Source organism: Oryzias latipes, chromosome 2 (genome assembly GCF_002234675.1).
Source record: "Oryzias latipes chromosome 2, ASM223467v1".
Taxonomy (NCBI): domain Eukaryota; kingdom Metazoa; phylum Chordata; class Actinopteri; order Beloniformes; family Adrianichthyidae; genus Oryzias; species Oryzias latipes.
In genome coordinates, this window is record NC_019860.2 from 6441781 (window position 1) to 6454871 (window position 13091).

The 13091-nt window shown below is 42.2% G+C and overlaps 2 protein-coding genes across 3 annotated transcripts in view; both read left to right on the forward strand.

Moving 5' to 3' along the window:
* The window catches only part of LOC105355327 (NACHT, LRR and PYD domains-containing protein 12-like), a 1049862-nt gene that overhangs the window by 363529 nt on the left and 673242 nt on the right, over positions 1-13091 (forward strand). The gene's annotated exons all lie outside the window — the stretch shown is intronic.
* LOC105355311 (NACHT, LRR and PYD domains-containing protein 12-like) overlaps positions 1-13091 on the forward strand; it is a 93452-nt gene that overhangs the window by 69999 nt on the left and 10362 nt on the right. For both annotated transcript variants that reach the window (XM_023962005.1, XM_023962007.1), the window contains 5 exons: positions 4336-4414; positions 4576-4783; positions 4923-6732; positions 6828-7001; positions 11707-11880. In XM_023962005.1, the coding sequence (XP_023817773.1) occupies positions 4336-4414; positions 4576-4783; positions 4923-6732; positions 6828-7001; positions 11707-11880 (2445 nt within the window). The remainder of the gene's footprint in view (positions 1-4335; positions 4415-4575; positions 4784-4922; positions 6733-6827; positions 7002-11706; positions 11881-13091) is intronic.

A 13091-nucleotide genomic window follows, 5' to 3' on the forward strand; every position in this document is an offset into this window, starting at 1 on the left:
AATATTTTTTCTACAGGGCCCCGTCTACATTTTCATTTACATTCAAGATGTATTCTCCACTGCATTTATTTGCATTAGGGGTGTAGCGATTCATTTTAATAACAATTCAATTCATAAAATAATTTATGGTTGCCGATACGACTCCTAGTCAATATTGGTTCATTTTGAAAATGGATCCTGTACATCTTTAGCCCAAAATTCAACCAGTGTGACTCAGAGATGAACACCTGGATACGAACTGTTCAGCTGAATTCCAGAATCTTTGTATTTCTAGCAAGATAATCAAGTTTTATGAGAATTTTTTTGCAATAAGTAAAAATATAGTTGGAGTAAGACTTAAAGCGCTTCACTGAGCTGAAATTTAAACTAAACTAATAAAAAAACAGCAATACTTCTTGGGTATGTCCTAATTAAAATATTATTTGATCCTTGAGTCAGTAAAATTCATGTTTTGGGTTTAACCAGCTCATTGAGTCGCTGTGTCTAGGTTTTCTGGGCGACTGACGCCCTGGGTTCTACTGAGTCCTGCCATTGGATATATCTGTATCTTGTTACTCTAGCTTGCTTTATCTAAAATCTCCCATCACTTCAGTCTGGGTAAATTTTGAATTAGCCAGCATATCTACCTTGAAAGTGTGGGTTGACCTGCCTGCTCTCTCTCCTTCACACCTCCTGCGCATGTGGATTAACTACGTAAGAATTGCAATTGCCTGGACCGTCCTGTCTGTTGTTAAGCAACCGTTGACAGCACTTCTACAGTGCCCTGCTATGGAACATGCCAACTTTTGCTCATCTCCACAAGATCCACCACCAGCGTTGCTCCAGCACCCTTACATCGTACATGTGCCCTGTCTGAGATGCACTCACTGGATCTTCCAGGGCAGTACTTCCAAATCAATTTAAATATTTCTGGTCATCTGCCCACCGCCCTCTGAGGAACTCTCAACACCGCCCTGATTACAGTGTCTTGGCCCACTTAGCTTGGTCGGCTAACAACGCGACTGTAAAGCATGCATCCACGGCCATCTCATCTGTGATCTCGTAGTTGATTGGAAATTAGATGTTAGGTGCCAAACAGACGTGGCAGCAACCAAATGACCTTTCATCTACTCAAGGACGCTACTCCTCTGGGAGTTGTTTACGCCCTGAAACCTCGCACCACAAGCCACAGGGGGAGGTCTCGCGATGATCAACCACAAGAACTGGAACATAGCACGCTACTGTCCCTTTGTATTCATCATTTGAGACAACAGTTCATCCATTTTCAGGACCTGCTCCTACAATTGTTACCATTCTTTATCGACCACCAAAACTTAATTAAAAAAAACTAAAAAAACTAAAACTAAAAAAACTAAAACTAAAAAAACTAAAAAAACTTAATTTATCTCTGCCTATTCTGCCTTTTTAACACCCCAATCATCTTACCCAACATTATACTCCTGGGGGACTTTACTATTCACATGGATAGCCCTCTGAACACTCTTACCAAAGACTTTGCACCCTTTTTGGACAGTTTTAGCCTCCATAAATACATCAACTTCCCCACACATACCATGGGGCATAGAGGTGTAATAATGAATATATTAATTGATTAATCAGTTTCTATTCCATGGATCGAACCAGATTGTCTGAGGCTGAATCGAATTGACCAATACCATTAAAAAAAATTGTTTCAGGATTAAGTAAATCGATGATCGTATCAAAATTGGAAAATAACATATGGATTGAAACATGATAGGTTTATTTTACTATAATATAGAAACAACCAAATATATCACAGCGGACATCATACGTGTGATGGCAGCAAAGAAATCATTCCAGTCCAATGTGTGGAAACACTGAATTTAGCAAAGATGTGACCACACAGTGTGCTAGAATGTTCCCTTTGGATTATACTGATGTGGAAAAACAACAGTGGGCTGAACTTTAGGAAACTAAAATGTAAATGGATGTGACATTAATTTATAAGTTCACTTGTTTGTTTCTAAACATATTTAATTTATACTTGATTATTTTGGAAGAATTACAAGGAATCTGAAAAACTTTGCCTGCACTGTTCAGTACCGGGTATTTATCTCTGAGTCACAGTGGGTAAAGTTTCGACTAAAGATTGTTATGTTAGCTGCATTAGCCTACCACTGGACTGATATAAACCAGAGCAGGCATTACTCTCACATCAGTGTTTTTTTCTGTGTTCACTTCATTTCTGTCCAACCGGATACAGAACAAGAATCAATAGTTCCTTTTTGCTTTATCCAACACCTCCCCTTTTTAATTAGAACACTCCCTCTTTAGTAACATTAACAAATCCATTCCAGAACATAAGATTTCTCCCTATCTAGGGTATAATGTCACATTAGCTTATTCAACTTACTTTGTTTTTCTTTTCTGTTAACCAAACACAAACTTCCTCACATATTTTTTTTCTGTTAAGCAAACACACATTTCCTTACACCATTCCCTTTTTTTTCATTTCACAGATCAATCGCTTTGGCTGACGTTACACGCGTCCTAAAGATGTCACATAAGCTGACGTAGCAGTGTCCTGTGTGTTATTACTACATACAGTACACACCAATAGTTTGAACACACCTTTCAAAGAGTTTTCTTTATTTTCATGACTATGAAAATTGTAGAGTCCCACTGAAGGCATATAAACTATTAATTCACACGTGTAATTATTTACATAACAAAAAAGTGTGAAACAACTGAGAATATGTCATATTGTAGGTTCTCCAAAGTAGCCACCTTTTGCTTTGATAACTGCTTTGCACACTCTTGGCATTCTCTTGATGAGCTTCAAGAGGTAGTCACCTGAAATGGTTTTCACTTCACAGGTGTGCCCTGTCAGGTTTAATAAGTGTGATTTCTTGCCTTATAAATGGAGATGGTACCATCAGTTGTGTTGTGCAGAAGCCAGGTTGATACATAGCTGATAGCCCTACTGAATAGAATGTTAGAGTTTGTATTATGGCAAGAAAAAAGCAGCTAAGTACAGAAAAATGAGTGGCCATCATTACTTTAAGACATTAGGGTCAGTCAGTCCAAAAATTGGGAAAACTTTGAAAGTACAGTCACAAAAACTATCAAGTGCTACAAAGGAACTAGCCTAACATGCTGACCGCCCCAGGAAAGGAAGACCAAGAGTCACCTTTGCTGCGGAGGATAAGTTCATCCGAATCACCAGCCTCAGAAATCGCAGGTTAACAGCAGCTCAGAGTAGTGAGCAGGTCAATGGCACACAGAGTTCTAGCAGAAGACACATCTCTACAAAAACTGTTAAAAGGAGACTGTGTGAATCAGGCCTTCATGGTAGAGTATCTGCTTGAAAACCACTATTGAAGAAAGGCAACAAGCAGAAAAGACTTGTTTGGGCTAAAGGACACAAGGAATGGACATTAGACCAGTGGAAATCTGTGCTTTGATTTGATGAGTCCAAATTTGAGATTTTTGGTTCCAACCACCGTGTCTTTGTGTGACGCAGAAAAGGTGAACGGATGGACTCAACATGCCTAGTTCCCACTGTGAACGGTTTTCCCTGTTTGAAAAACTGTCAAGGGACGGGGATGGTGACACAGATCGTACTGTCGTTTCTGGTTTGTTTTGTACTGTCTCTGTTAAGTTTTGAAATTGTTTCATATGTCGCCATCTTGGGAGAAGAGTCACAGGCTGCTGTGGCAGTGTTGTCTTCTGCTGTCTGCCCTTCAGCAGCTGTGACTGATGTACACAGAAAGACCCTGCCCACACAGACTGGCGGGCTCTTGCCCTGCATTTGACTATGCCCTGATGCATGAATCTGATTCAGGATCTCTTTTCTCTTATTTTGCGGAATGACCAGTCTCTGTCCTCTTAGCAACAACTCGACAGCCAGATTGAGATTGTCTTTTTCCGACCAAGACTCACTCCAGCTCCCGCGGTGGCAAGTGCCTTTTGGGCCAGCCTGTTTTAAAGTACTCGATAACTTTCCCACAGACAGGGTCGGAGTGTTATTTTTTATTTCTCTTAGTCTGGGTTCCATAGCAGGAATGCTCTAAACTACAGAGTCCACAAAGACTTTGACCTCTGCGTCATTGTTCAATTCCTCTTGTGTGAATGTGTGCTTTACCGGTGCTCTTCACAGTGTATCTGCAATTATTAAGCACTTTTCAGGAACTTGCACAATGTCGAACATGAACTTCATGAGCCTCAAACGAAACCTCAACACCCCCGGTGGCAACTTATCTAAAGCATTGGTGCTCAGCAAGGGTACAAGAAATTATTGTTTGTCAAAAACATGTTATGGATTCAGCAGATGTGTGGGTCCAGTAGAATCTGATTGATTCTGATTCTCCACAGACTGGACCAGCAGAGCTCAGAGACTCCCAGTGGTCCGTCTGTCCAGCAGCATCAAACACAGCTGGACTCCATCTTTCTGGTCTGTACATGAACAACAACTACTGTTCCATCATTCTGTCCACAGTCGTCTCCATGCTGCACTTTGGACACCAGTGGACTGTCAGTGTGTCCAACATGGAGCTGATGTTTGGCTCCATGACTTCACTCTGATTGGCTCATTCATCTGGAATTCTGTTGCAGCTGCTGGAGGACAACATTGTCACTTTTGTCAAGAAGGAGCTGAAGAAGATCCAGAAGCTTCTGAGTCACAGGGAGGAAGAGGAGGAAGAGGAGGAGCTGGAGGATGAAGATGAAGAGCAGAGGAGCAGCAGAGAGTCTCTGATGAAGATCACAGTGAACTTCCTGAGGAGAATGAATCAGGAGGAGCTGGCTGATGGTCTGCAGAGCAGTAAGAGGATTTCTCTGAAGGTTTCAGCTGCTGATAAATGAAGATTTACTGATGTCTGAACACATGGAACCACAGGGATTCAAACCCTCATCATTCAGGGCTGCAGAGAGTTGATTTACTGTTTGTTGTCTTCATTCAGGATCTTCTGCTGCAGTTTGTCGACATGAAGTCCAATCTGGTCTGAAGAAGAAGTTCCAGTGTTTGTTTGAGGGGATGACTAAAGCAGGAAACCCAACCCTTCTGAATGAGATCTACACAGAGCTCTTCATCACAGAGGGAGGAAGAGGAGAGCTGAATGAAGAACATGAGGTCAGACAGATTGAAGCAGCATCCAGGAAAGCAGACAGAGCAGAAACAAGCATCAGACAAGAAGAGCTCTTCCAACTCCCAGCTGGAAGACAAGAACCAATCAGAACCGTGATGACTAAGGGAGTGGCTGGCATCGGGAAAACAGTCTTAACACAGAAGTTCACTCTGGACTGGGCTGAAGGCAAAGCCCACCAGAACCTCCACTTCACATTTCCATTCACTTTCAGAGAGCTGAATGTGCTGAAAGAGGAGAAGTTCAGCTTGGTGGAACTTGTTCATCACTTCTTCCCTGAAACCAAACAAGCAGGAATCTGCAGCTTTGAAGACTTCCAGGTCCTCTTCATCTTTGATGGTCTGGATGAGTGTCGACTTCCTCTGGACTTCCACAAGACTCAGATCCTAAATGACCCTAGAAAGTCCACCTCAGTGGCTAATCTGCTGACAAACCTCATCAGGGGGAACCTGCTTCCCTCTGCTCTCCTCTGGATAACCACACGACCTGCAGCAGCCAATCAGATCCCTGCTGAGTGTGTTGACATGGTGACAGAGGTCAGAGGGTTCAATGATCCCCAGAAGGAGGAGTACTTCAGGAAGAGGTTCAGAGATGAAGAGCAGGCCAGCAGGATCATCTCCCACATCCAGAGATCCAGAAGCCTCCACATCATGTGCCGAATCCCAGTCTTCTGCTGGATCACTGCTACAGTTCTGGAGGATCTGCTGAAGAGCAGAGAGGGAGGAGAGCTGCCCAAGAGCCTGACTGACATGTACATCCACTTCCTGGTGGTTCAGGCCAAAGTCAAGAAGGTCAAGTATGATGGAGGAGCTGAGACAGATCCTCACTGGAGTCCAGAGAGCAGGAAGATGATGGATTCTCTGGGAAAACTGGCTTTTGAGCAGCTGCAGAAAGGAAACCTGATCTTCTATGAATCCGACCTGACAGAGTGTGGCATCGATATCAGAGCAGCCTCAGTGTACTCAGGAGTGTTCACACAGATCTTTAGAGAGGAGAGAGGCCTGTACCAGGACGTGGTCTTCTGCTTCATCCATCTGAGTGTTCAGGAGTTTCTGGCTGCTCTTCATGTCCACCGGACCTTCATCACCTCTGGACTCAACCTTATGGAGGAAGAACGATCACAGAAGAAAAGATCCCTAATGACTCTCAAACTGAAACAATATAGTCCAGTCCAGTTCTACCAGAGTGCTGTGGAGAAGGCCTTACAGAGTCCAAACGGACACCTGGACTTGTTCCTCCGCTTCCTCCTGGGTCTTTCATTGCAGACCAATCGGAGTCTCCTACAAGGTCTGCTGACTCAGACAGGAAGTAGCTCGCAGACCAATCAGGAAACAGTTCAGTTCATCAAGAAGAAGATCAGTGAGGATCTGTCTGCAGAGAAAAGCATCAACCTGTTCCACTGTCTGAATGAACTGAATGATGGTTCTCTAGTGGAGGAGATCCAACAGTTCCTGAGGTCAGGACGTCTCTCCACAGATAAACTGTCTCCTGATCAGTGGTCTGCTCTGGTCTTCATCTTACTGTCATCAGAAGAAGATCTGGAAGAGTTTAACCTGGAGAAATTCTCTCCTTCAGAGGAGGTTCTTCTGAGGCTGCTGCCAGTGATCAAAGCCTCCAACAAAGCTCTGTAAGAACTCTCAGGAAAATCACCTTCAGTCAACAAATGAATTTGAGTGGAAACATGAAAGATTAATAACTGCTGTCTGTCTTTGTTTTCTACAGACTGAGACACTCGAAGCTGTCAGAGAGAAGCTGTGCAGCTCTGTCCCCAATTCTCAGCTCTCAGTCCTCCAGACTCAGAGTTCTGGACCTGAGTTTCAACGACCTGGAGGATTTAGGAGTGAAGCTTCTGTCTGCTGGACTAAAGAGTCCAGACTGTAAACTGGAGAGTCTCAGGTCAGGTTTCATTCAAATGTTGATTCTCTACCACAAGTTCTGTCTGTTTTTATCCGTTTCTCTGCATAGAAGGAAAAAGAAAACAACATTCCGCTTGACTGAAAAATCCTGTTTTTTCCTTATCTGATGGTTACAAATGTGATTCTGTTTATTTTGCATTAGACCAAACAGGAGATCCTAAGTCCATCCAGGAGTTTGTTTCTTGATAAACTTCATATTCTGTGTTCTTTGAAAGAAAACATAAATCAATCTCAGAACTACAGATTTCAATGGACAAACAGTTGCAACAGATTTCTATGGAACCATTCCTATCTCATAATTCAGAAGTCAATACCCAAAATGCTTTATTAAAATCTGTGTTCGTTGTCTCAAAAATAAAATGAAAAATCTATCCGCCGAATGGCTTTTTCTTTTTCAACACTGCTTTATGCTTTATCACTTAATCTAAAATGATGAAGGAAATGGTATTTAACATTTCATTTTCTGAAAGTTCTCTGGTAAATGTGTATCAAATTTCAATTAAAATTATCTAATTTACCATTTAAAAGGGATTTACAGAATTGCTTTTTCATTTTCACAATATAACTGCATCAAATAAATCAAAGATAAAATTAAAAATCAATACTTCAAAATGCTCTTTTATTTTCTTTTTCAAGTCCGCTGATTCTGTGACATAATTAAAGCGAAACGCAAAGAGAGGATCACATCCACCATGCAAAAAATGCGATATCAGTGCTCACTCTTCTTCATCACTGATGCGCGTATTTGGTGCTGGAAAAAGAGGGACAAAATAAGAAAAGAGTGTGGAACAAGAGGTTGGGACGTTTTGTCAGAAGCTGGAAAGTTCAGCATGGCAAAATCTGTGCTAGAGCTGTCCTCGAATAGCAAAACCCTCGGGAAATAAGAGGAGACGATCTTCTAAATGTGTTATTATCGTAATGATTTTTATAAAGGGCCTGTTCGCTCATAATTACGGATCCCGTGCCCTGACATTAAAAAACAAAAATTTATCTCGTTCCCACAAATTAATATCTTGTTCCCACAAGATAATTTTCTGTTCCCTCCAAATGATTAATTTTTGGAATAATTATTCACGTCATAAGTCATTAATAAACACCGATATGGTCTCCGTCCAGCCGCAAAAAACGCTTTCTGCGTTACCTTCCGTGTCTTTGTGACCCACATTCATCCAAGAAAGGAAAAAGAAAAACAAGAATGATCAATTTATTATTGTTTCAATGAATTTAAGAAAAATATCGTAAGATTTGTGATACCTAGGCTTGCTGCTTTGCCATACAGTTCACCGGACATATCTTCGCCGCGGAGCTCTTTTGCATTTAGGCAGCTAATTGGCTGGTTGACAGACAGCCAGCTGATATTGTAGTTAAGGTCGAATAGGAATAATAATACTCAGGCCTTGTCTTTTTTTTAAACATACTCTTTAGCAGTCGCTTTACATTCGAAGGCTAGTAGGCTACATGCTAACTAGCCAATCATTTATCCTGTTATTCATAGACACGGATGTGAGTAATAGTTGGATTTACAGCAGATACCTTCACATTTCTATCTGTGTGTGTCTTATTACATTGCATTGAAGACACGGAGGATGTTTAGAGATCAGATTAATTTATTCTAAAAAGCACAAAAGCATCGGTAATCACGTTTATTCACATCCTGGTACGCTCTCCATCCTCTTGCTGCAAAGGCCGCTTTCTGCCGCTACTTCCCTGTCTCTGAGCATTCAGTGGGGGTAAAAATAAAAGCAAGAAGGACTATTATTGTCTCTATGAAAATCAGGAAAAATATAAGATTAGGATGGCTTCTTCGCTTACCCAACTCAGCTCTTAGCATTACAAACATGGATTTGAGCAATATTCCGTCATGCATCACGCATACCCAAGATGCATTTCGGTCAGCCAATCATTGGTCTTGTTGTTAGACTTCAGTTACAGGGACACGGTGATTGGTCGAAACGCGCCTTATAATGTTTTTCTTTTATTATTTAAACAATAATAAATTGATAATTTTTTATTTTTTCTTTCTTTAACAAATGTGGGTCACAGAGACACGGAAGTTACCACTGAAAGAGCATATCCATGTTTATGAATGACTTATGACGTGAGGGAACGGAATATTATCTTGTGGGAACAAGATATATTTTAGTTTTTCAATGTCAGGACACAGGCTCCGTACATAATAATCGGTGCGGCCAATGCTTTATTCTTGGCCGAACGGACCTGGGAGAAGGGTTATGATTAAGCTAACGTGCCAACAACAACATTTATCCTTGATGCAGTGCCGCAATAGATAGATAGATAGATAGATAGATATTCTTTATTGATCCCACATTGGGGAAATTCAATTGTCACAGCAGTTCCAAAGAGCAGAGAAAAGGAAAAGTGACAGCAATGTGCAAAAGTGAGGGGTGTTCCCAAATGTGCAAGTATTAAAATACAAAAAAAAAAAAAAAAAATTCTTGGCCGAACGGACCTGGGAGAAGGGTTATGATTAAGCTAACGTGCCAACAACAACATTTAGCCTTGATGTAGTGCCGCAATGTGAAACTTGGCTGCACGAGGATATGAGGAAATAACATCAGCCTTTTTTTTTTGTCTGGACATGACTGGTACAACAAATTCACATGATTGTTTGCACGGTTTCTCAGGACTGTGCATAGAGGCATTTCAGCCTTCAAAAGCCGGTTCCGCCAACTCGCACACCTTCTCAAAGCCGCTCCTCTGCTCTGAGACATGGTTCTCCCGAGTCCGGCAGCTCGCTCACGACGAGCGGCTGGAGGGACTGCAGTCCGAAGTCTCCTCTGGAGAGCAAAGCACCCTCCCCTGCCTGCAAACACGTCTGGCTGCTCTGCACAGAGACAGGCTTCGCTAGCAGCTGGCTAACCGAGTGAGCACTGAGGTCATCGCCTTGCCTCCCCCCTTGAACTGCTGACTGGAAATGGATTGTGACACTTTTTGCGCGGTGGATGTCAAGACGAAATGCAATCCCCCCTTTGCATTTTCGCTTTAATTTTTTAATTTAATTGATTTTTAATTTTATTTTTGAGTCATTTGATGCAGTTACATTGTGAAAATGAATAAGCATTTCTGTTAATCCATTTTTATTGTCAAATTACATAATTCTAATTGAATTTTGCTACACATTTACCAGAAAACCTTTTGAAAATGTAATGTCAAATACCATTTTCTTTATGATTTTATTTAGGAGACAGAATAAGCGGTGTTGAAAAAGAAAAATCAGTATGGTGAATGAATTTTTCATTTTAATTTTGAGTCAACTAATGCAGTTTTATTTGAAAATTAAAAAGCCTTTCTGGTATTTACTTTTATTTTGAATTTTGAGACACAAATGCTTTCCCTACCTTTCTGACCCACAGAGCAGCAGCTCCTTGTGAAGAGAAATGAGGAGGTCAAACTGCAGCAGATTACCAGGTCTTTCATTTCACATAGTCTTTAGGTTAGTTTCTGGTTCTCAATCCTGATGCTTAAACAGACACTAAATCTATCCTATAATGTAGTTTATCTTGAAGGCTGGGGGCGGAGCTACCTGGTCAAGGGAAGACGGTTAGATCAGCTCACTAAGATAGTGAAAAAGATCCTAAAAGATTTCGGGGATCAGAAATGGGACTTTGGGAGCTGCAGATACAGTGGACCTCACTAAATATTATTCTCTGCAATCGCCCAGCACACTGCGAATTCATTTACATAATAACAGATCAACAATGAAACGACTAGTAACTGACTTGGACCTGTACGTGTGCAAACACACACATGGGTTCTTTTGAAGCTCCAGAACTGAACCAGCTGACCCCCTTAGACTAAAAGCAGAACCATCAGCAGCTCCTCTGCAGGGCCACATTCAGACAGTTTGGGCCCCGTGGATCCTCATTTTTTCAAGTCCCCTCTACAGTTTAGAGATGTCAGGAAATACTTTGAGAGGAGAACGAAAGACTTTTTGAGCTGTTTTTCCTGCACAAGCTGCTTTTCCAGTTTGTGCTGCTGCAGTGGTTCACTCGTTCTTATCTGAGCCTACTAAAAACCACAATCCGCATTTTCATGTTACTGCCAGCAACATGGCATACAGTTTTGGTTCGGTACCCATCACAAGTAAATACTAAGTAGTTCATGTCTCATAATAAAACAAGCTGCCTCTAGCTGAGGTCTTCTTGTTGTTTTGTGCGGTGTTGAACAGCTCAAAGAGAACACCTACAGAAACACTTCTACAAAAAGGACTAAAACTCTGTACAGCAGCAGCAGCGAGTTCCACCAAACACCCTGTGGAGGCAAACCAGAAAACAGGCAGCAGGGCATTACCTCTGCAACCAGAGGACATGCAGGGCGAAGAGGCTCACTTCACACACATACTGATCAGCGCTGATCGCACCTATTTCTCTTTAACACAGAATAGGATTTTCTGTGCTAAAGTTTCCTAAATTGATTCTGTCTAACTTAGCTTTGCTGTTAGAAAATTATTCAGTTTAAACTAGATTTTTAAAATTGAGAAAAAACTCCTCTGCCAAGGTGTAATGTATTTTCATTTACAGGTCATCGCAATTTTTCAGTCCATAATTTCAAAATGTCATCTGTCAGTCTGTCATCAGGGCGGGTCCCACCTGACTGAATGGACCAAGTTCCTGGACCTCCAGCTGCATCACTGCTCCAGAACACACTTTTCTGTCTGATTGCAGGTTAATGAGATGCAGTTTGTCAGATATCAGCTGTGAAGCTCTGGTCTCAGCTCTGAAGGAAAACCCGTCCCATCTGACAGAACTGGACCTGGGCGACAACAACCTGGAGCATTCAGGAGTTCTTTATCTGTGTGGTTTTCTGAAGAGTCCACACTGTAGACTGCAGACTCTGAGGTCAGACTCCATGTTTCAGTTGTGTTCAGATCAACATGGCTGCATTTACACTTCAGGTCTTGATACCCAAATCCGATTTTCACTTTTAAAAGTGACCCGTATCTGATTTTTGCATTTACACTATCCAATGCTGAAACTATCAAATGTAGACGTCCTCAGGAATACGTAGCTGTATTTCGGCCTTCCGCGGTCCTCCTTTGGACGCACCGCGGTTCGTCGAAACTTTCCCCGGGACTAGCTTTGTCGTCGGACCGGCAGCCGGATTGCCGAAGGCGGAAGTGCTGCTACACAGATCTGAGAAATTCTAAACCATCATATGAATTTGTGTTTCCAGTGGTGTCCTGACATAATAAAGGCTGATATAATTCCCACATGTTTACATCCAAGATGCTCATTCCGGCATTGCCCGCACGTAGTTTTAAGTTACCCCACGGCCAGTGTTTTTAGCACGTATTTTTGGCCTAATGATAATCATTCTTCGCGGTCCTGCAGCCAAGAATAAAGCACTGATCGCGCAGATTTAAAAAATTCTGAGCTAGCAGGCCCATAATAATAATCATAACAGTAATAAAAGCCCGTTTAAAAGATGCTTGTTGGTCCAAACGGCAAACGTTTGGCATGGCGAAATAGAAAAAAGCTTAGCTTGGTCCCCCACTTTTTTTGTTGTTTCTTTTGTCATGGAGGCAACGCAGCGACAGAAGGAGGCGTTGCCTTGGGCGCTTCTGGATGAGGCAGGCGGACGAGGAGAGGAAAAAGGAGGGCTGCTCGGCCGGCTTATGTGCTCTCTCTGAGTTTTGAATGAGGTGTTTGCAGACGTTGTGCTGTACTAACACTTTGATCCAAGCAAAGAAATAAAGGGCTTCTTGCCTGTTCCAGAGCAACGGTGTCCCGCTTGATTAGTTACCGGTTGTGTCCCGACAGGGACCGGACCGGAAATGACAGAAGTTTCCGACTAAAGTCTGAAGCCTGAAGGCCTGTTCACACCGGGACGAATTTCGCCGGCGATTTTCGCCGACGTTTAACGCCTCGTGACTAAACAAAGGGCACCAACGAGAGTGTGCACACCGACGCGAAAAAACGCCACGCGTTAAAGCGTCAAAAAAAAAAAACGCCTCGGATTCGTTTTTTTTTTTTCGACGCGTTGCGTCGAAATCTATTCGACCAATGAGAATGGCGCTTTTGCTCACGTGTCTGGAGCTTCTGAAGTTACA